Genomic DNA, 24495 nt, shown 5'->3' with positions numbered 1-24495 from the left:
CAACTCAAAACTAGAATCAAGCATGTAAACAGAAATGACACCATGACACGGCTCAGGCAGAAAAGGCACTCTATTCCAGGAGTGAGGAGCCAGGAAAGAGGTCCCATGGACCAATATGGTTGTGTGTGGTGTATATCCGAAGAACTCCCAGCTGGGGAGACAGAGGAAAGCTTGCAAGAGATGAAAAAGAAAATGCTGCAGCTGTATGTCCAAGTTGGTATGTCAGGAGCGGAGAGAGGAGGGCTCCAGAGATGGCATGAAAATACTTACATTCTCCAGTGCTGTCATCTCAATGCTGATCCTTCACCCAGCATATCCAAAATCAAGGACGACTGGTCATTTCTGTTTTCCCTGAAGGGCCTTTCCTCTCACTTCACTGAGCTGACAGGTATTTCCATCCTGGAGAAGCTGCCAGCAGCCATTGAGCAAAGAAGTAAGACTATAATTGAGTACTTCAACACAAGACAACAGGTGTGGGTGAAGTCTTGGATGCCTATGAAGAAGAGAATGGCATCAAGGCCATCTGCATTCTGCTGTGCCTACTTGCCCACTTTAAAGAGAATGGCATCTTTCATAAGGCTGATGTGAGTATAACTTGCACCTACACACACACACACACACACACACACACACACACACACACACACACTTGTTTGTTCTCTCTTCCAAAAGTTATTTTGTAAATTGCTCCTGCAATACCATTGTGTTGGCAATATAGTCTCACACACAGACTATCTATTCCAAATTATTAAAATATTCCATAGACAGTCTGAACCGCTATAGGGAGTTGTTAATCCGATGACTGGCTAACATCGTTTTACTGTTTTAGACTGCGTAGCATACATATATTAAAATCATTAGCCATTTTTTTTTTCTTCTGTGTTGAGTGGGCCATTTTGTTTGTCTCAAATTATATGTGGCTGGCTTGCATACTGTATGGAATATTAAAATAAAATAGATTTGTAATTGGTATTTGTTGTGTAATTGGTAATACATTTTGTAATGTGTACATTTCTTTTAGTCCCTAGCCCTCTGCCACAGCTGCTGACATCCAGAGAGACTCTACCCAGCACAGCTTGCTTAATTGTGCAAGGTATATTTTTTCCCTTATTATTTAATGGAAAATTAGCCCATGATTTACTCACCTTCAACCCATCCTAGGGATATATGACTTTCTTCTTTCAGACAAATACAATCTGAGTTATATTAAAAAAAACACCCTGACACTTGACCCTGACCGAGCTTTATAATGGCAGTGAATTGCAACCATCAGTTTGAAGCTCAGAAAAGTGCATCCATCCATCATAAACAAACTCCACACAGCTCTGGGGGGTTAACCCTTGTGCATTGTTAGAATTTACATCCTTTCGTTATGTTTGTGGCTGAAAACAGCCACTACTTTAAACTGCTGTAAAAATGTATCAGATAAATATTTTTTTCAAATTTTTTTGCATTAATCTATTAATCAACCTCAGTCCTGCTCAAAAATATTAAATGTTTAAAAAAAATTCAGGATTTTAACTCTTTAAATGCCAAATTCGTAAATGATGTCACTGATTTGGGGGGGAAAAAAACACAAAATTACTCATTTTCAATATAAAATGTGATTGTGGACTGGATTTTTTTTTACCTTTTATCACAGTCTTGGACATGTCAAAGATTAGAAACAACATTGGTTTTGATGCATTGTTAGTTTTTGTGCAGCATCAGATTTTAACTTTTTCTCCCTCATTTACTGTTCGTGGCTGTTTTTGCCCCATTGACTTCCATTATAACCACATTTTTTGATTGCAAAGCCATGACACCATATAATCATGCATTTTTGATTGTTGGTGGTTTTCCCTGTTGGGAAGAGGTAAAATTTGTAATTTTTACTGTTGATAACCAGGTGGCACCATTAACCCTTTAGATAGGCCTGTGCCAAAAAAAGCTTAGTTTCTGGCTTTTACATGGAGTTATATGGAGTATAACAGCATAATAAAGTGTGTGTGTGTGTGTGTGTGTGTGTGTGTGTGTGAACTCACCTTGATGCGTCTGAGAAAATCAATATATGCACCTCAGCTCTCAGAACTGCATGGAGTAAACAAAAACAAAGTAAGTGTATTTATGCACCTGCTGCCTTTTGATGGTGAGAAATGCAGACTAAACAAAAACAAAGCAAGTGGATTTAAACGCGTGCATGCAAGCCTGCTGGTCATTTGATGGTGAGAAGAGCAGCAAGCAACATGAGAAAGGGCTTGACTTGTAGTGAAGTTTTAGAGATGATTATGCAGCCTGACCCCTCCAGCGAGCTGCAGGATGTATCGTCTTCTCCCTCTGACACCACAGACTCAGGAGAGTCAGATCCTGATTTGGATGTGGCACCCTCATCATCCACTCTAGCTTCCACTGAAGGCGAGGAGGATTCGGAGGATCCTGGATCTGGGTGGATTGGGAGAAACGGCGAAGTGTTGTTTTCCACCAACGCGGAGACAACTCCCTTTCTTCAGCCTGCCAGAGGCGTGACTCCAGGGCCGACGCGCTATGCCATCACAAGGCATAGTCATACATGTTTGTATGACTGTACAAACATGTATGTGTTGACGCAAGTCATGCTGACAATGAGGTCAATCATCTCCTCCGTAAAAAACAGATTGAACACGGAATCCATGTTCTGGACCCTTGCGAAGGCATAGCGCGTCGGCCCTGGAGTCACGCCTCTGGCAGGCTGAAGAAAGGGAGTTGTCTCCGCGTTGGTGGAAAACCACACTTCGCCGTTTCTCCCAATCCACCCAGATCCAGGATCCTCCGAATCCTCCTCGCCTTCAGTGGAAGCTAGAGTGGATGATGAGGGTGCCACATCCAAATCAGGATCTGACTCTCCTGAGTCTGTGGTGTCAGAGGGAGAAGACGAAACATCCTGCAGCTCGCTGGAGGGGTCAGGCTGCATAATAATCTCTAAAACTTCACTACAAGTCAAGCCCTTTCTCATGTTGCTTGCTGCTCTTCTCACCATCAAATGACCAGCAGGCTTGCATGCACGCGTTTAAATCCACTTGCTTTGTTTTTGTTTAGTCTGCATTTCTCACCATCAAAAGGCAGCAGGTGCATAAATACACTTACTTTGTTTTTGTTTACTCCATGCAGTTCTGAGAGCTGAGGTGCATATTTTGATTTTCTCAGACGCATCAAGGTGAGTTCACACACACACACACACACACACACACACACACACACACAAACACACACACACACACACACACACACACACACACACACTTTATTATGCTGTTATACTCCATATAACTCCATGTAAAAGCCAGAAACTAAGCTTTTTTTGGCACAGGCCTGTCTAAAGGGTTAATGGTGCCACCTGGTTATCAACAGTAAAAATTACAAATTTTACCTCTTCCCAACAGGGAAAACCACCAACAATCAAAAATGCATGATTATATGGTGTCATGGCTTTGCAATCAAAAAATGTGGTTATAATGGAAGTCAATGGGGCAAAAACAGCCACGAACAGTAAATGAGGGAGAAAACGTTAAAATCTGATGCTGCACAAAAACTAACAATGCATCAAAACCAATGTTGTTTCTAATCTTTGACATGTCCAAGACTGTGATAAAAGGTAAAAAAAAATCCAGTCCACAATCACATTTTATATTGAAAATGAGTCATTTTGTGTGTGTTTTTTTCCCAAATCAGTGACATCATTTACAAATTTGGCAATTAAAGAGTTAAAATCCTGATTTTTTTTTAAACATTTAGTATTTTTGAGCAGGACTGAGGTTGATTAATAGATTTATGCAAAAAAAATTGAAAAAAATATTTATCTGATAAATTTTTACAGCAGTTTAAAGTAGTGGCTGTTTTCAGCCACAAACATAACGAAAGGGTAGTAAATTTGCCCACAGTGTACTGTTGAGTTTTTGAAAAATTTCAAAGCATTTTCCCAAAATATGTGTCAAAATAAGATTTGTCACCAAAAATCATTCCATTTGCTGAAACACAGAAAAAGTTATGGCCAAATTTAGACTCAAAAATACCCCATAGTGGATGAAAACATCCCCAACAGCACATAAGGGTTAATAAAGGCCTTCTGAAGTGAAGAGTTTGTGTAAAAAATATATACATATTTAACACGTTTTTATCCATATTTAACACAAAGTAAAATTCTAGCTTCCGGCCATACGTAGTCTACTTGCATTTAAAGCGCATTTACAACTATGACGTTGGAAGTAGCGTAGTGTGTCATGGCGTAGCGTAAATATATGCATTACTCACATAAGTTGCGATTTAGAGTCAAATCCTTATGCTTGTTTGGCCGGAAGCTAGTTATTTTACTTTGTGTAAGAAACATATCCATATTTAAAACTTTACAAACTAATTGCTTTGCTCAGAAGGCCTTTATTAACCCCTCAGAGCCGTGTGGAGCACTTTTATGATGGATAGATGCACTATTTTGAGCTTCAAACTGATGGTTGCAATCCACTGCCATTATAAAGCTCAGAAGCATCAGGGTGTTTATTAATATAACTCTGATTGCATTCGTCTGAAAGAAGAATGTTTTATACACCTAGGATGGCTTGAGGGTGTATAATAATGGTGTAATTTTCATTTTAAAGTGAACTACTACTTTAAGGTTTATTACAGGGCTTAAGGTTTTCCGGCACTGCTATTGCTGTTAAGTGTCTGTTCTAACTAGAGTTGGTATTCCCTTTGCAGGACTTTAATGTGTAAACAGAAGAGTATGACAGACAGCAGTTTAACATTACGACTTCCATTAATTCATTAAATAATTTTTTTTTGAAGTATGGTTAAGGGATTTAGCGGATGCTTTTGTACAAAGCGACATACAATATACAGTACATACATGCATACAATGACATTATATATTTAAGAAAAACAATGTAAAAGCCAATGTAATTCTAAAAGTTGTGAATGATAAATATATCAGAGTCATTTTCTTTTATGAGCAAGTAGGAATAGGTTACTTAGATTTTTTACACAGTATTCGTCATTATTTAACATGATATGAAAACTTTTAACTTTTTTTCCTCTCTCTCTGTTTTCAGAGCTTTTTGTGGAATCAACTCCTAGACGGGCAGCAAAGCAGAGGAGAGGAACGGGCTCAACGCACCTGTTTGCACCCTCCTTAGAAAACTCCTGGACTTTGAGTTGATGGGCTAGTACCATGAACAACTTCCCCAGTTCAAGTCTGGCTGGACACCTTTGTTCCATATTGCCATGTTCCCCCTGATGAAAGGCTGTCTGGACGTCTAGAAGTGAGCTTCAGTGAAACTTTATTTTTGTTTGTGGATGAAAAAAAATTTGGATAGTTTTGTAATATGTGGTGTTGCACAGTTTGATAATAAAAATAGAAAAGATACCATTGTTGTGTTTTTTAATTGGCTAATACGGAAAATGACATGCATTTTTTTGTAATATTCACAAATAACAGGATATATACAGTATATTGAATTACATATTAAATTGTAATTCTGTCCTGTGAAATTACAGGAATTTCCTGGCAACTTAGTTGCAGTAAATAATAAAATAATAAATAATAAAATGCTTTGTTCAAGCTAATTGAAGCAACAGGGTTTTTTTAATAACCGTAGAATCTGTTTTAGTTTGTGTTCGTTGTCAAACTCAAAATGTATTTTATTTTTAATTATTAAAAAATGCTATTATTTTATATGAAAAAGTTTTGAAAAAGTGAAAATTGTATTTTATTGAGAAAATATTTTAGTTTGTCTTGTATATTTTTTTTGATTAGATCAGATAGCATTTTAATCTGTCATATGTTACAATGTACCACACCTATGGGGCATGTTGTCATGTCACTTCCATTTTTCGGGCTATATCAAGAAAAAAGTATACACTGTATTAAAAAAACTAAACCACATATTTGTTCTAGACATGTGGGAAATTAATGTGGGGAAAAAAAAAAATACTCTGAACCCTAGGTAGATTTACACATACTGAGAATATCAAAAAGCGTTAGGTTGTGCCCTGCTCTCCTCTATGTCACATCACGTGACTCGGGAGGTGAACTAATCAACTTTATTCACGAGCCATATAAAAGTTTATTAAAAAAACAATTAACTAATCATTATTGATTGACCCATCACTATAGCAGAGTCTTAAGTAAAAATTAAATATAGCATGTTGTTAATTGATCCTCTCATCCACAGTGCCTACTGTTACTGTAAGTGCGCACTTGTAAGGTTACACATCGCAAATTACTGTCATGGTTACTTACAAAATCATTCAGCTAATTTCTCTGCAGAAACATTAATATTTAAACACATGTGATTTAAAATATTTGGGCCATATTTGCCATTTTACATGTGGGCCACTTCAGGCTCACATACATTTAGTCCGGGCCATAAGAAGGCCTGCAGTGCCGCATCAGTGCCTGAAGTGGCCCACATCCGTCTGCTATCTGAGGAGCGAGTGAAACACACACTAATGCTGTTAACTGGTAAAAATGTTTAGTCGGTCTGTAGAGGAGAAGAGACTTCATCCACAGAACAAATACAATATACTGTAGATCTGTGCATCAGCAACAGACACACACATAACTAACTTCATATACAATAATACAATAACAATAAAGATATTCTGTGTATAAAATGTTAGAGAAATAATGTAAATGTTTAAAAGTTTAATGTAAACTTGATATATTTTGAAACATTTATGTGCTATACTTGACAATCACGTTCATGATTAGAAATATTTTAATAATTATGGATGAGTTCAATCCTAACATTATTATATTTGCAGGCCTGATACTGAAGATTTCTGCTGACACTCATCTGAGCTTCTTCCTCTGTTACACCTTTAATTACAACTAAACCATCATTTGGCTGAATAATAAACCAACATGAATCATTCAATATCACATGTTTCTAATACGCATGCTAACACACACACGCTGCTGTATTTAATTGTGAAGTCTGAGTCTCTTCCACCTGTATGAAACACATTTACACATTTATTTCTCCTCATAGACAGTAGTGAGACTCTTCTGTGGATCACCTGATGGTTTCTGCTCCTCTCATGACCGTTTCACAGATTTAAACCTTGATGTAAACAATGCACCGCTGACGTTTGCAGATCGATCTTCATCTACACTGTAAAGTGGAACAGAAGAGAAAACAATCAGTGTTCAGTAGAACAAAGTACAAATTATTATATTTCAATTACTTCAAATACTTTCAATTAGTTTTTTTAGTAAAAATAAGTTCAATTGAATTCTGTAATCAGATTAATTACTGACTCTACATGATTTTGCATAGATATATGTGTTTTTTTATATATAATAGATTTAAAACCTGAATCATGTTCATATGTTTGTCTGTGTGTGTCGGTGCGACTCCTATTGAGTCTCTGTAAAGGAGAAACTAATGAGTGTACGGCGTATGGAATAAACCACAGGGAGCAAATACAAATGTTATTTTGAGTTCAAACACAAACCTTTAGTTAAAGCCGTTTGTCCTCTAGTTTAAACATGTTTGTAGGCTCTTAGTAAATAACTGAGAGTAAAGTAAGTGTAAAGTAGTGTGACGTGTTGCTTGTCACAGTAAAAACACACTAGAGACAGAGACATTTCTCATGTGAGCTGGACGCTGTGAGCTGAAGCTAAACTGCACTGATTTTAGCAGGAGTGCAGCGTTTCCTACAATCTGACCAAGTCTGTTTTCACACTGAAATGATTCACTTCTACTGACACAGTTAATAAAGCAGGTGTTGATGTATAAAGCTGTGACCGTGAGCTTTTCTCTTTCCTCCTTTGTGTTAAACATTTCAAGAACTTCACATCTCACACAAACCCTTTGTTGCAGTAAAGCTTAATGATAATTTCCTTTCACGAATGTTTGAAAGGTTTGTTCACATATCAGAGGTAAATGAAGATCTCTTTAATATCTCAGTGATGTTTCCTCACCTCAGGTCACAGTTTGAGCCTCGTATCACGTCTCTGAGTCGCTGCTGTGAGTCTCCTATCTTATTGCCTCTCAGATTAAGCTCTTTTAAAAACTGCAGTGCTTTTGAGTTAGTCAAAGACTGAGTTAAAGAAGAAACATCTGTAATGCCACAGTCATGTAGTCTAGAAAGACACAAACAGAGGAAGAGAGATTATCTTAACAAATCATGAATGTGAAGAATTTTACACAAATATAATGTGAATTTAAACTCACTGTGAGATATTGAGTATAAAGTGTTGTAGTTAAAACTGGTGAAGTGATTTTAAGCATTTTGATTCTTGTCTGTGAATGTGACTGACCTCAATCTCTCCAGTTTACAGTGTGAATCCTTCAGTACGGCACATAAGCGCTTCACTCCTGTGTTTCCTAGTTTATTCCTGCTCAGGTTCAGCTCTCTCAGGTGTGACGGGTTTGATTTCAGAGCTGAAGTCAGGATGAGACTCTGTTTCTCTGTAATACTGCAATCACTCAGACTGAAGACAGAGAAATAACAATAGTTCACATCTATGATGATCATCTTATTGAAGAGCTACAGCAGCATTTAGTTTCCAATAGTCTGTTCTGAAACCCAGTCACACTAGTTCTGTGTGCTGGAAGATACTGTTTCTTCTCTTTCATTTTAACTATATATTTGAGTCTTTCTTCTTTATTCTCTGTTGAAAAGGCAGATTTCTGCATGTACACAATCAGTACATTGTATCAAATGCTGGAAATTAAACAATTACAATCTAGATAAAAAACATAAAAATGTGAGCAATAGGGAAAACCCAGAAAGTGCACTGCTATAAACAATGAAACATTAGCCCTGCTGTCTTCAAATAAATAAACTTCAGTCACACTGTAATTGCTGTACAGTATAATGATACTAACTCTAGTTTCTCCAGCTTGAATTGTGGGTTCATCAGTAGATCACTGAGGTTTTTCACTCCAGAGTCTCCTAGTTTATTCCAGCTCAGGTCCAGCTCTCTCAGGTGTGACGGGTTTGATTTCAGAGCTGAAGTCAGGGTGATACTCTGTTTCTCTGTAATACTGCATCTCCACAGACTGAAGACAAGAGAAATAACAATAGTTCACATCTATGATGATCATCTTATTGAAGAGCTACAGCAGCATTTCGTTTCCAATAGGGCTGGGCGATATGACCAAAATCTAATTTCATGATAACGATATATATATATCACGATATAGTACCTTTTCTGTAAATTCAATCAATTAATAGTTTTATATATATATATAATTTATTTTTTTTACCCACATGGAAAATACTTTATTTTAGTATATTTAAACTAAAAGAATAGTTAATATATATTTTGAGTATATTAAGTATACTCAAACGTGTACTTATTCATATGTGATTATTTTTCTCCCTTTATTTAGAACTTCTGGGCAAATGTTTGATTAAGAATGTAGAAATATAAAATATGAATGAAATTCATCTTATTTTATCGTTCTGTTAAATATTTTAATTTGGCAGTCAACCAATCACAAATTCAAATAGTACAGACTGTGCAAATGTGACACTGACGCATAGCCAATATCAACGTGAGTGAAATGCCCGCGCTCAGCTGTCAATCATCATAGGTAAGTCGCAATGGCAATGCGCTGGCGTTAGTTTTCCCGAGCATATAGTGTATATGTCACCAAATGTCAAACATTTAGGCCTATATTTCAGTGAAAATGAATAGCAGGTAATATGCAGCTTTTTGTTTTTTGAAACCAGCAAAAATTGCAGGATAGTGTAGAAGATTGATTCCCACAACGTCACATCACACACTTAAAGCACTTCTGTGAACGGAGGAAACAGAATAAAACTAAATATATAAAACTAATATATAGGGCTATATGCAAAATATAGTCTATTTCACGTAAATAATTTCAGATGAACAAAACGAAAGGAAAAAATTTGCTGAGCTCGGTTCATGCGACGGGGTCCAAAGTTCACGGAAAGGAAACGAGACGGCAGAAAACGGCATCGTGCTTGTTTTCTGTATTTTACAAAAGCTTTACAGTTTTGAATCACTTTTTGCTTCTATCCGTATGACCATAAATTACGGAGTAACAGGTTCCTCAGAAGGACAAAAATTCCTGTGATTGCACCGACGCATCACATGCGCACACGTTCTAGCATTGCTAACTTGACATGTTCATGTTCATGTTCATTATCAAAATTAAATAGTCAACCAAACATATAGAATGTTAACCTGTCCATGTCTGTTCTACAGAGGTAGCCCCTCGTTTAGGAGCGAGCTCCTTGGTTTGTCCTGGCTGGTCCTTCTCCTGCTCGGACTCACCCGGTTCTGTCTCCCCTTCACGCATGCAGTTATTCACGTTTCTGCCCGCATCCCCATGGTGGTGTGTAAGATTGCAGTCATCCAAATGATGAAAAAGTTTTGTCATAAACAATGTTTTTTTGCGACACCATGATATAAACAATAGAGTATAATATGAAACAATAGACTTTTTATATCGTCCATATGATATCGTCATATCGCACAGCCCTAGTTTCCAATAGTCTGTTTTGAAACCCAGTCACACTAGTTCTGTGTGCTGGAAGATCTTTCTTTCTTCTCTTTCATTTTTGACTATTTATTTGACATCTCTCTTCTTTATTCTCTGTTGAAAAGGCAGATTTCTGCATGTACACAATCAGTACATTGTATCAAATGCTGTAAATTAAACAATTACTATCTAGATAAAAAACATAAAAATGTGAGCAATAGGGAAAACCCAGAAAGTGCACTGCTATAAACAATGAAACATAAGCCCTGCTATCTTCAAATAAATAAACTTCAGTCACACTGTAATTGCTGTACAGTATAATGATACTGACTGTAGTTTCTCCAGCTTGAATTGTGGGTTCATCAGTAGATCCCTGAGGTTTTTCACTCCAGAGTCTCCTAGTTTATTCCAGCTCAGGTTCAGCTCTCTCAGGTGTGATGGGTTTGATTTCAGAGCTGAAGTCAGGATGAGACTCTGTTTCTCTGTAATTCTGCAATCACTCAGACTAAAGACAGTAAAATAACAATAGTTCACATCTATGTTGATCATCTTATTGAAGAGCTACAGCAGCATTTAGTTTCCAATAGTCTGTTTTAAAACCCAGTTACACTAGTTATGTGTGCTGGAAGACTCTGTTTCTCTGTAATACTGCATCTATTCAGACTGAAGACAGAAAGAGAAAAGAAAATGACTCAGATCTATGATGATCAACTAACGTGTTTAGCTTCATCCAGCAGACTTTTGCTGACAAATAAACAGGGATATCCAGGTTCAGGTAACACAGAGAAAGACTACACATTGTTCATTTAAATATACTACCAACATTGTAACAATACAAAGGTTGTCTTGATCTATTTATGTTAGTTTACACATTCATTTCATATAAATTTTAAAGGGTCATGAAACCCCCTAAAATATGGAGCTTATAATATGACAAAATTATTTAAATTTGAATTATTGACAAGTGTAATCTAACAAAATTGAATTTTATGAGGAATTTTAAATAGTTTTTGAATTAGATTTTTTTAAACGAATATTGAACATTTGAAATTTAACGAATTGAAATGTTTTTAAGGCTGAATTTTATAGACATGTATTTTCAAACAGCTGTTTTTTTTTTTGTTCTGAATTCTTAGACTGCAAATATCCAGTTTTAAATAAAATACAGATTCAAGTTTTCAAGATGAAGAAAAAATTCAGAACTTCAAATTCAGTTTTCTAAAATTCAAACCTTACAGAAAGTAAATCACAGGTTATCCACAGGGAAGAATAGAGGATCTCAGAAAAGTCGAACGGAGCATTTTGGCTGCACTGCAGTAGTTCCCTTTCGCAGTCACTACGAGTTACGTCAGTGACGACGAAATGGGGGTTTCGCTTAGAAAGCCAATCATCTTCGAGTATACAAAACGAGCCAATGGCAGTGAAATGCCATGGGTCTGCGGAATTTGCATAGCGTAACTCCGCCCCACCTCGTGGGTACATAAGGAAGTACGCCGGCAACATGCAGATATGTTTTCGCTTCGGAGCCAAATGTATCACTTCACTCCACAGCCATTCTGAGTTATTGTAACTACCTCTTCGAGACAAGCTTCTCTCCAGGTGTTGGTGTGACGGCGAGTTCCAGCGAGTGCTCATTCCCTGCTGATCTGTGCAGTGGTCTGCCAATGTTTGTGTGTTCATCTCCCTGGTCAGCCTGGGAGCCTGGCTAGAGCTTCCCAACCTGTCCCGCTGGGTCGCCCGAACCATCAGGCTCGGCTATGCGATTCAGTTTGCACGGTCTCCTCCCCGCTTCAGGGGAGTCCGCTTTACTATGGTCGGCGGCAATGCCCCTGTCATGAGAGCGGAGGTCTCTACCCTGCTGGCGAAGGGTGCGATCGAGACTGTCCCTCCAGCCGAAATGAAGTCCGGCTTCTACAGCCCCTACTTCATTGTGCCCAAGAAATCCGGTGGGTTACGGCCAATTCTGGACCTGCGCATCTTGAACTGGTCCCTTCACAGGCTCCCGTTCAAGATGCTCATGGCAAAACGCATTTTCGAGTGTGTGCGGCCGCAGGATTGGTTTGCAGCAATCTACCTGAAGGACGCCTACTTTCATGTCTCCATTCTTCCTCGACACAGACCGTTCCTACGGTTTGCTTTCGAGGGGCAGGCATACCAGTATGCGGTTCTCCCTTTCGGGCTAGCCCTGTCTCCTCGCGTCTTCACGAAAGTCCACTACGGCAACACGGGGTTCGCATCCTGAACTATTTCGACGACTGGCTGATCCTAGCTCCCTCTAGTGTTGTTTTTGGCGGCCTGTTTTAATTTTAGTTTTAGTCTAGTCTTTGTGTCAAGCTGTCGCTGTCGCTATCAGGCCCTGTCTTTTTGAGCAACCTTGCACAAAGAATGAGGAGATTTAAAAAAGAATGGCTTTTTGATTGTTTGGATTTATTTACAACACAACATAATCCAAAGATACACAACAAATGACAAAAAAGCACACTATTGAAAACAATGATGCAAAGACAGAGACCTTTCTGATATTCCTAAAAACATTGTACATACCTTTCATTTCCAAGGTGTTTGATTTTCACTTTACCATGTTCATGTACAGAGACTCATGTGAATGTTGAAGTCAGCAGGACTCAGTGGCATCTGGTCCCTGTATAATTATTTTTTTTTTTAAACTTTGAACATGCTGATATCAAGAGAAACTATAGGGCTGTATGGTTAAAATGTTTTTGTTTTTTTCTGGTTATCACTTCAGTAACAACTACTAGAAAAAAAAAAAAATTGATTATCATGTTACTTCAAATGTTTCCATTCGTTATGATGACATATTATGAAAAATTCAAACGCAGAGCGCGCTCCAAAATATGATACATTCAATTGCAGATTGCGCTCCAAAATATGTTACATTCAAACACAGAGCGCGCTCCAAAATATGAAACATTCAAATGTTGAGCGCGCTCCAAAATCCAAAATATGATACATTCAAACGCTGAGCGCGCTCCAAAATATGAAACATTCAAACGCAGAGGCGCTCCAAAATATGATACATTCAAACACTGAGCCAAAATATGATACATTCAAACACTGAGCGCACTCCAAAATATGTTACATTCAAACGCAGAGTGCGCTCCAAAATATGTTACATTCAAATGCAGAGTGCGCTCCAAAATATGATACATTCAAACGCTGAGCCAAAATATGATACATTCAAACGCTGAGCGCGCTCCAAAATATAAAACATTCAAACGCAGAGCGCACTCAGCGTTTGAATGTATCATATTTTGGAGCGCGCTCTGCGTTTGAATGTATCCAAAATATGAAACATTCAAACGCACAGCGCGCTCCAAAATATGAAACATTATGGTTACTATATTATAAATTATACTATATTATACCACAAACAGTAAACACGGCTCTAAATATTATAATATTCACCATATATCTAGCAACAGTTCAACTGCAATGTGAAGTTTATGCAACAATAATATTCAACTAATATAATTAAGAATTTCTTACCTTGCATCTTTCTTGTCTTCAAATCGAGTTCTTCTTCTTCTGAGGTAAATCCAATGTAAGCTCACGGCGTGTCTCCCAAACTCGACGAAAAGCAGAGACTTGTGAAGTTTTTTGGTGCTTTGTTTTTGAGGTAATGAGCGCGTTCGCGTTCCATGTGGAGATTTGCATGTGAATCTCTTTTGCGAATCTACAATATGAAGAAAATCCAGCAAAATGCGCCCGCGCGTTTGCCGACCTCAGAGGGTTAACATCAAATAATCTAAATGTTGACTTTCAAAGTAGGTGTGCCAAGAAGGCTATTCGCTGTAATTTGGTTAATTTTTGGTGTGCGCCAGAAAGATCTTCAAGGAGACCGAGACGCAGCACATCATGTTGTTTTATTTATTTTTCAAAGGCTGACAATTTGTAGTCATTTTGAATGTACACAAATAAAAATATACATTTTACTGTTTCAAATGATGTCATATTATCTGTATGACTACATGACAGAGTATTAAGGTATTTCACATGCAGAGGAACAAATCCAAGGGATGGCACGCACTCACACAACATAGTATCAGTTCTGGCATTGCTAACTTGACATCGCAGCCTGTTCATTATCAAAATAAAATCACAGTCAACCAAACATATAAAAAGTTATTCTGCTTAATTTAATTGGTCTGTTGTACAATATAAAGGGCAAGGCTGTGCCACACAGTCCTACTTTTTATTCCAAACATGTCCCTTGCTGTGAAGATGCTGATTTAGCCTATACTGTATACTGGGACTCGATTGAAGTATGAAGCGTTCTTTATATCAATAGTTAGCATCCAAATGTTACATAATTTGCAAATATGAAAACTTTGGACCAAATGAGAGATGCGCAAACTCGACGTCGGTACAGTTTCAGTTTCGATTAAAATAAATTTGTTTAGCCTTAGCGTTTAAAATAGGCTAAATATTGTTTGTAATAAAGGGCACAATAGGCTATTTGTATAAGCTAGGCAACTATGTATATATTTTTTTTATTATACATGGCTACTTTTTTCATTCTTTTAGTTTTCTGCATTCATTTAAGGATTTGTCATACAGTAAGGGAAAGTAAAATACACATAGCCTACATGTTAATAGTGTTTAAAATATTAATGTTGTATTTTATTTACCGGCCTTTAACACTATTGCTGAATAGCCTAATAATAAAATGCGTTTATTATGACGATGTGATGCACGCGCATTTCTCTCTCAACATGATCTGGTGTGACTTGCACTCAACATGATACGGTGTTTATTTCACAAATATGAATGTAACTCGCATATAAATATGAATGTACCTTGTAAACGTTAGACCTATATATATGCAAGTCAATACATTATTCTTTCCTTTTTGTATTAGTGTTTAAAATATTTAATTTACTACTAATTATATTGATTTATATCTTAATTTCTTTTTTTAACTTACTGGGCGACCATACAGGCTATGACAGCCGTCATCTAGCCTACCCTGCCATACCCAGCTGATGCAAAGCGTAGGTGTATTTATATCTACACAGAAGAAAGCCCTGTCTAGGCTTTTCCCCGGTACGGGCTGTGTTGAGGCATTGGTTAGTCTGGTTGTTTGATGAGAAAAATATTACGTAGTTGCAATAAACGCGTTAAAGGGATACTTCACTGATTAGCATTAAGCTCTTTATCAGTAGAAACCCGGTAGTGTTTTCAAATGACTGTACTTCCCTCCCTCATGTCCCCCTTAGACGAGAGATTTCTGTATTTTTTGTCTGGAAAAAATCCTCCAATGACACAAAAATCGGCATTTTGCGTCATCGAAGGATTTTTTGGCCAGAGGCGAGAGAGTACAGCCAGTAGTAGGAGCTCGTTCCGCATGTTTTCAACCCGCCCATAGGGGGATCTCACTCACAGAATGTACAAATAGTGTCAGCCATCTTTTTTTAAGCTAAGTGTTATAATTTTGAATTTAGCTGGATCAATGTGCACTGACCGCCACAGTGTTCTTGTCAGAGAACTCAGAGTCATGGATAGATGATAGCCTTTTAATGATTGCTTTGGCATCAACATAGATGGACATTTGCAAGGTTTTTCTAAAACAATGAAAGAAAATAATAATCAACATAAATTCACGTAAGTGTTACATTGTAGATATAAATGAAAAACTCAACATGAAGTATTTGCTTCCTTATACAAGTTATAACGATCGCTATTCAAACTTCAAAGGATTGACGGCATATAATACAGCGTGCAATTCACGTGCGGTAAATCGGCCGCTTTAATATAAACGAATAAACTTAGAAACACTATCTACAACAAATACTCTTGCACTATAACATTAATATTGAAATAACACTGGACTTACTTGTCCGTTACTCGTACAATGTCCTTATAATACAAGCAATCCCGCAAACTTTCCAGTCAGAACGGCTGATGCAACTCTGTGGCGCTACGCTTATTCTCAGTCTACTAAATCAGCGTAGGCTCCGCAACTGCGCTTGTTGCGCACTATTCAGTGATTTACAGCGCTGATTCTGTGCGCATCTCCATTATTATGCTAAACATGGAGAATTCAGAACACTAAGCTAACGGGCTCTTGCTCTGTGGAGAAAGCTGAGTAGTAGGGGTGACCATACGTCCTCTTTTTCCAGGACATGTCCGGCCGGGATTTCGAGATGGCCCAAAATGTCCATGATTCGGCTTTTGCTTTCTACAGTCGCCATTCATTATGTTTGCATGCACACCTTTTGTTTCAGTTGGACTGATTCCTGATGGAGGAACAAGAGGTGGCCGGAGCAGCTGCTGCAGCAGAGGAGCAAGAGCCCGGGCAGTCTCGAGCTGGGGTAGACTAACTCGTCACAGAGACTCACGATAAAACAACGTCTTTTCAGTTTCGAGTCGACTAGTAACCTATTTGTATCAATTCTTCCGATACTGCCCTCTGTAACCGGTAGGCGTGGCTTGGGAGTGTCCTCGTAGGCAGAGCCATAGAGAGAAAGAGTTGCGACACTTCCATAGACCTCCGTTGTAAAAAAATGGCGGCACTTTTAACCGCCTACTTCCGGGATTTGAAGATCAGATTAGTTCCAAACACTGTCATTTGGGCGTTGGACCCCATTCACTTACATTGCTGCGCGTCAAGTTGTTCCAGAGGTAATTGCTGAAATATCGACCTCTTTTGAATTGTCAACTGTCTATATTGTATCAGAGGCCCTTTGCGATGCTCATCTTCATTTGTATATGCACAGCGTAATTATTTATATTTTATCTTGGTTGTTTCAACAAATTTTCTAGCATTGCCTGCTTGCTAGTTAGCTAGCGCGACTTCGCCAGCTGTGAAGGTAGCATCTAATTAGTTCGGTAATGAATCGCTACCACCTTTATAGCAACTTTTATTTAATTGAATTTTTGTATGCCTTTCTTTATGGTTTCTTTGCCCCACTTTATCCCACCGTTTGTTTTGTTGTCTTGAGTGAAGCGGCTTGTGAGAACAATGCTGGACCTCTAGGATTGTTATGGCCATCACCAGTCCTGTCTGTTTCATGGATCACCTGCCCCTGGTTTTTTTTTTTTTTTTTTCTTGTTCACACACACTCACACAAGCACACATTTTTGTTGTCTGTCATTGTTTAATAAAAAATATTTTATTTGAAAACCTTAATTTGTATCAGCCATGCTTAATTGATCTCAATAGCAGTAACAGAAGTTACAAGTGTTTTTTTAGTTAATTGCTTACGTTACTTGTATTGAGTTACAGCTACCCTTACTCTTAGCCTACTGTGTACACTAACCCAGAGCCATAGAGAAAAATCTTCACTCTGCACTTACCTATAGACCCAAACATAAAAGTGTAAATTCGTTTTATAGTTATCTGTTATAGTTTTGATATGTGTATGACTTAATCTTAAAATTATATTCTTAGTCTTAACATGATCATGTTTCACGTTGTGGTCCTGGGGATGGCCACTTTCATCAGAAGAAGTGAGCTAGCTTCTAAGCGAATTCTGAACGGACCGCCACGGCAGACCTCTTTGCGTGATCAGGCTAATGGCTGAATCGGAATTTATAAGCAAAATCACGGAAATCAATAGCCTAATACAGCCCAGTTGTGCTAAAATAAATTTCATGAGACGTCCATCATCAGATGAATGATATGGAAAAGTTAAGTTAGAGCCGCTAAAGCCAGTGCTACTACCCATTCGAACATGAACACTAAGCTTTTCCCTCCAAAAATATAGCCTAAAACTTGCAAATGCAAAACTGACATTAACAAAATGCAATAACAGCTGAAAAAGTACTTGGGTGTGTGTTTTATTTTATATTTACCATTCAATAATGTAATCGCTGCTGTCTGTCCCATAGAAGAACATGACAGCCAGCGTATGTTTTGGAACTATTGGGGCTTACATGAACCACGTGACAGCCATAGCAGCGACATCAAAGAGTGTCGCAACTCTTTCTCTCTATGGCTCTGCTCGTAGGGCAGCGAAGCAAGTGCATTCTGGGAGTTGATGTCTTTCATATCCACATAAATGACCCAATTTAAATACACATTCATCTTTCCAGCGGTGAAGTATCCCTTTAAGAATCTGTGCAACTGCAGCAGCGGAGGACTATTATTAGAAAATTAGAAATCTAATACTCAGGCTGTGTTCTCATTTTTCTACTCTTAATATTAACCCTCTGAGGTCGGCAAACGCACCTGCGCGTTTTGCTGGATTTTCTTCACATTGTAGCACTATAAATTTCTCCGTCATTTATGGTCATACAGAAAAAAGAAATATAAAAAAAGAATCTGTGATATTTCTACTTTTGTATGTGTCCACTTACAATCAAATCAAAACATTGTGCTTTTGTAAAATAAAGAAAATAAACAGGGTGTGCGTTCTGCCTCTCCGTCGCGGTGAACTTTTTTTTCTTGAGCACGTCTATAAACTGAAACAAAACTCAGCGAACACTTGTCACACATTTATGAGCCATATACCTTTATAAACATTTAAGTGTGTACTTTTAAATGATCGGATTCAAACTGAAAACAAATATTCTCTGTTTAAGTAATTTGTATAAAACCAACAAGATGTCCAGCTTCTCAAACGCTTCCTAATTATTTTTAATTTGACCACGCCCACGAGCGCAAGAGATTCACATGCAAATGTCCACATGGAACGTGAACGCGCTCATTACCTCAACAACAAAGCACGAAAAAACTTCACAAGTCTCTGCTTTTTGTCAAGTTTGAAAGGCGCACCGTGAGCTTACATTGAATTTACATCAGAAGAAGAACGCGATTTGAAGACAAGAAAGATGTAAGGTAAGAAATTCTTACATATTAGTTTGTTATTGTTGCATAAATTTCACATTGCAGTTGAACTGTTGCTAGATATATGGTGAATATTATAATATTTAGACCCGTGTTTACTGTTACTGTGTTTGTGGATATCTGCTCAAACGTAGATATGTATATGGTAACCATAATGTTTTATATTTGAGCGCGATCGCGTTTGAATGTATCATATTTTGGAGCGCGATCGCGTTTGAAAAGCAAAACGCACCAAACGGCTTCATGTTTTTACTTTTATCTCATTTCATATCATCATAACAAATGGAAACATTTGAAGTAACATGATAATCAAAATATTTTTCTCTAGCTTAGTTGTTACTGAAATCTTTTGGAAGATTTATAGGCTGCTATAGGTTATTGTTATTATTATTTTATGCAGCACTGCGCATGGCCTATGCCTACAAGGCACAACAAACCTGGTGTTCATTATATTATATATTGTTGGAAACATTTGTGTGTGTGTGTGTGTGTGTGTGTGTGTATTCTGTGAATTTTAAAAAGCAATTTTAACCAGAAAAATCTAAAATTTATTCCCAAAAATCGTGCAGGCCTTTCTCTTGATATCAGTATGTTCACTTTTTTTTTTCCTTTCAGGGCCCAGATGCCACTGAGTCCTGCTGACTTCAACATTCACACGAGTCTCTGTACATGAACATGGTAAAGTGAAAATCAAACACCTTGGAAATGAAAGGTATGTACAATGTTTTTAGGAATGGCAGAAAGGTCTCTGTCTTTGGATCATTGTTTTCAATAAGTGCTTTTTTGTCATTTGTTGTGTATCTCTGGATTATGTTGTGTTGTAAATAAATACAAACAATCTAAAAGCCATTCTTTTTTAAATCTCCTCATTCTTTGTGAAAGGTTGCTCAGAATGACAGGGCCTGATAGCTCCTAACAGGGCCGTTAGGGGAGGGTCTTTGTCTTTCTCAGGTGTGAAAAGCTCACATATTAGCTTTCTCACACAAAACACGTCGTAAAAATTTTTAATCAATATATTGTCTTCTCTGAATGAGCAGTCAGGGTGATTTTCACATAGTTTTAGAGCAAATATTCTAGGCTACGTGGTACAATTTTCAAAAGTCTTGAGAAGAAATAATCAGTATGGGTTTCATGGCCTTATTTCAGTGAGAATTTTTTTTTGTATTTTCACAAACCACGCATAAATGTCATTATCTCAAAACTACAAACTTTTACATACATGCTGCTGATATATTATTGTAGCAGAGTTTGTGCTGAATACAGTGTAATTAGACTTTAGCCATGGAAATGTCACAAGTAACAGAAATAACCACAAATGTCAGAGCATGTCAGAACACCTCCAGGGCCCAGAAAACAGCTCAGACCCCAGAGGGTTAAATCAAAAAACGACTAAATGAATGATACACAGATTCTCTTGAACCACCCCCATGTTGCAGCAGAAAACTACTGCAGAGCAGCCAAAATGCTCCGTTCGACTTTTCTGAGATCCTCTACTCTTCCCTGTGGATGACCTGTGATTTACTTTCTGTAAGATCTGAATTTTTCGCGGTTTGAATTTTAGAAAACTGAATTTTAAGTTCCGAATTTCTTCTTCATGTTGAAAACTTGAATCTGTTTTTTTTTAAACGGGATATTTGCAGTCTAAGAATAAAAAAAATAAAAAAAACAGCTGTTTGAAAAAACATGTCTATAAAATTCAACCATAAAAAAGTTAAATTTCAAATGTTCAATAATCGTTTAAAAAAATCAAATTCAGAACTATTTAAAATTCCACACAATATTAAATTTTGTTAGATCACACTTGTCAATAATTTACACAATTTTACACAATTCAAATTTAAATCATTTTGTCATATTATAAGCTCCATACTAAAACACATTTTTTGAGATGTGAACAGATATGTACAGGCTGCACATCACTGAAAATAATAAAAAGTATTACCAATACATGGAAATTGGTTATTTTTGTGTTTTTCTGAGCAATTTGGTTCTTCCGGGCTGAAAAGTAAAGTGGAAGCGACGTCACGGTATCTGAGGTATTGCCTGAATGTGAGGTAGAAGCGTGCTTTCGGAGCGTGTGATTGGCTGAATGTGAGGTAGAAGCAAGCTTTCGTGGCGTGTGATTGGCTGAATGTGAGATAGAAGCGTGCTTTCGGAGCGTGTGATTGGCTGAATGTGAGGTAGAAGCGAGCTTTCGTAGCGTGTGATTGGCTGAAAGTGAGGTAGAAGCATGCTTTCAGAGCGTGTGATTGGCTGAATGTGAGGTGGAAGCATGCTTTCAGAGTTTGTGATTGGCTGAATGTGAGGTAGAAGCGTGCTTTCGGAGCTTGTGATTGGCTGAATGTGAGGTAGAAGCGTGCTTTCGGAGCTTGTGATTGGCTGAATGTGAGGTAGAAGCGTGCTTTCGGAGCGTGTGATTGGCTGATTGTGAGATAGAAGCGTGCTTTCGGAACGTGTGACTGGCTGAATGTGAGTTAGAAGCGTGCTTTCGGAGCGTGTGATTGGCTGAATAAGTGCTCATAAATGTAATGAAAATATTATTAGATCTTTTAAACATTCTTCCGCAATTCTCCTTCGTTCTTGTGAGTGTGTTATATAGGGTTATATTTTTAAAATGCATCAAGGTGCCTTCAGATCCATTTATTTATTTCCGTCTGCAGTCATATTTTAATATTCATGTGTCTGTATAATGAGAGTGTTGCAGGTCTGTATTTTATTGGTTGTTGTCTCCCCTTTTCCCGCCCTCTACACTCCCACTTTTCCACAGCTTTACACGCACATTTCCTCAGACTTTTCCAGCTCTGAGATGTGAACGACCAGCTAAAACAGGGTTCTCTTACGAGAGGTTCTTTCGTATTGCGTAAGTTGCTTACGCTACAGGTAAAGTTCATCTTTTCTCGAGATCTGAAGCCAAAAATTATCCTTAATGTTGTATATATTGTCAATGCAGTGCGGCAGCCAGTCAGACCATAGCAGGCTGAATCAGCGTGCTCATTGGCTGACCTGCGGCAACTGCAGCAGCCTATGGGTGAGCCCTGCGTGACGTCATGCCCAATGAGAGCGCTTCGCGCCCTGCACGCGTCACAGCCCGCCAGAATGGGTGCGGCTTAGCGTATATAAGGAAGGGCTCAACAGGCTGAACTCTGATTTTCATTTCTTCAGCGAAGCTCTACGCATCGACTGTCCTCGTAGGGCAGCGAAGCAAGTGCATTCTGGGAGTTGTTGTCTTTCATCCACATGAGCCAATAATAATTTCACATTTCTACTACATAAATTACCCAATTTAAATACACATTCATCTTTCCAGCGGTGAAGTATCCCTTTAAGAATCTGTGCAACTGCAGCAGCGGAGGACTATTATTAGAAAATTAGAAATCTAATACTCAAGCTGTGTTCTCATTTTTCTACTCTTAATATTAACCTGTTAAGCTGCAACGCCACTTTTGAAAAATCCCCAGAAATGACATACCCAAACTAAAACAGATACAGTTCATGAACCCTTTGTACTAAAAGCACAAGTATGATCTCGTTTGAAAGCTGACACCTGGCAGTTTATTGTAAATGTAGAATTAATTATTGTCGTAATGACAAAAATTGTTATAAATAGCTTCAAAGTTTTGTAAAGTTATTAGAAATTATTTTTTATGAAACATCCTCATGAAAATAAAATTGAAATTGGCACTGGAGCAATCTAGAAATGCACTACAGCTAAAGCCACATGTCTAAACATTTTATGTTTAAAATCTGAAGATAATAAGCCCAAAACTCTGTATTTAGTTAAATGTTTTTCAAGACCATGTCATGTGACTAACAGTTAGGGCTAGCTAGCATGTTAGCTTAGCACACCATCAATACACGACAATATATGAGATTAAAACCATATTTATGTTCAAAACGTACTTTATAACTCAAGCTGAATGTTTTAAATAATCTTCTGTGATCTAATTTAGCTTCAGATAAAAAAATCAGACAGAAAATATATTATTTGATAGTATTATGCACAATGATGAAGTCTATATAGATTAGCATTACATTATAAATATAATCTATTATTATAAAAATACCTGGCATGGCTTGAAGAACACAGGCAAATCAGATATCATTGCAATCATGTTTATTGTCTTCAAAACATCTTTTATCTGCATGATTACAGCCGATCTCTGTTAGCTGTGTGTGTGTTCGAGGCTTCCTGGAATGTCACATGATCATGGCTCTTCTTCATGTGCCATATATGGACTATATTACTGTGCATATAGCGCCCTCAGCCTATTGGTATGAATTGAAAACACTGTGAATTAGAATACCAAACGCTCATAAAGATTACATTGACGCATTTGGGTATAAATTCAATAAATATTATTCCTGTCTATAGAAATATGATGTGAATCTAAAAGAATCTATCAATATTTCTCCAAATCTGCACATTTTTGAGCTAAAGCCCTGAGGGACGTTGTTTTGTGTATCGCTGTCATGACGACAGCACGGGAGTTTTTTATGAATGGGAGCGGCTGACGCGCATAATTCATATTAAAGGTATCGACTCATTTTTTCATTTCATAACTCCTGACACAAATTAAGACATAACTGTCACTATGAGTTTCTCAGAATACAATAGTGGTCAAATACTGAAACTTGAGTCTTATATCTTTTTAATGATGTATAGTTTGTCAAGGTATAACATTAAATCTGATAGTAATTTTGAATTAAATAAATAAAAAACGCTTCAGTGCGCCGACGCACTGGTGAAGCTTAACAGGTTAACCCTCTGAGGTTGGCAAACGCGCCGGCGCGTTTTGCTGCATTTTCTTCACATTGTAGCACTATAAACTTAAATTTCTCTGTCATTTATGGTCATACAGAAAAAAGAAATATAAAAAAAGAATCTGCGATATTTCTACTTTTGTATGTGTCCACTTACAATCAAATCAAAACATTGTGCTTTTGTAAAATAAAGAAAATAAACAGGGTGTGCGTTCTGCTTCTCCGTCGCGGTGAACTTTTTTCTACTCTTCCCTGTGGATGACCTGTGACTTACTTTCTGTAAGATTTATCCTTACAGATTAAAAATTATCCTTAATTTTGTATATATTGTCAACGCAGTGCGGCAGCCAGTCAGACCATAGCAGGCTGAATCAGCGTGCTCATTGGCTGACCTGCGGCAACTGCAGCAGCCTATCGGGTGAGCCCTGCGTGACGTCACGCCCAATGAGGGCG

The 24495-nt window shown here is 37.7% G+C and overlaps 1 protein-coding gene across 3 annotated transcripts in view; it reads right to left on the bottom strand.

The window, feature by feature from the left end:
- Positions 1-24495, bottom strand: part of LOC307161655 (NACHT, LRR and PYD domains-containing protein 12-like) — a 222789-nt gene that overhangs the window by 160617 nt on the left and 37677 nt on the right. For 2 of the 3 annotated variants that reach the window (XM_079876522.1, XM_079876521.1), the window contains exons 12-16: positions 10804-10977; positions 8844-9017; positions 8273-8446; positions 7934-8095; positions 4791-7121 (exon numbers count right to left, since the gene is read on the bottom strand). In XM_079876522.1, the coding sequence (XP_079732648.1) occupies positions 7046-7121; positions 7934-8095; positions 8273-8446; positions 8844-9017; positions 10804-10977 (760 nt within the window). In that variant the 3' untranslated portion in view covers positions 4791-7045. Of the gene's footprint in view, positions 1-4790; positions 7122-7933; positions 8096-8272; positions 8447-8843; positions 9018-10803; positions 10978-24495 lie in introns of those variants that run through there. The other variant, XM_079876520.1, reaches the window with a different exon arrangement.

This window comes from Squalius cephalus, assembly GCF_949319135.1.
Source record: "Squalius cephalus genome assembly, chromosome: 7".
Taxonomy (NCBI): Eukaryota; Metazoa; Chordata; class Actinopteri; order Cypriniformes; family Leuciscidae; genus Squalius; species Squalius cephalus.
The sequence above is the reverse complement of the archived record's forward strand: the minus strand, read 5'-3'. Positions and strand labels throughout refer to the sequence as shown.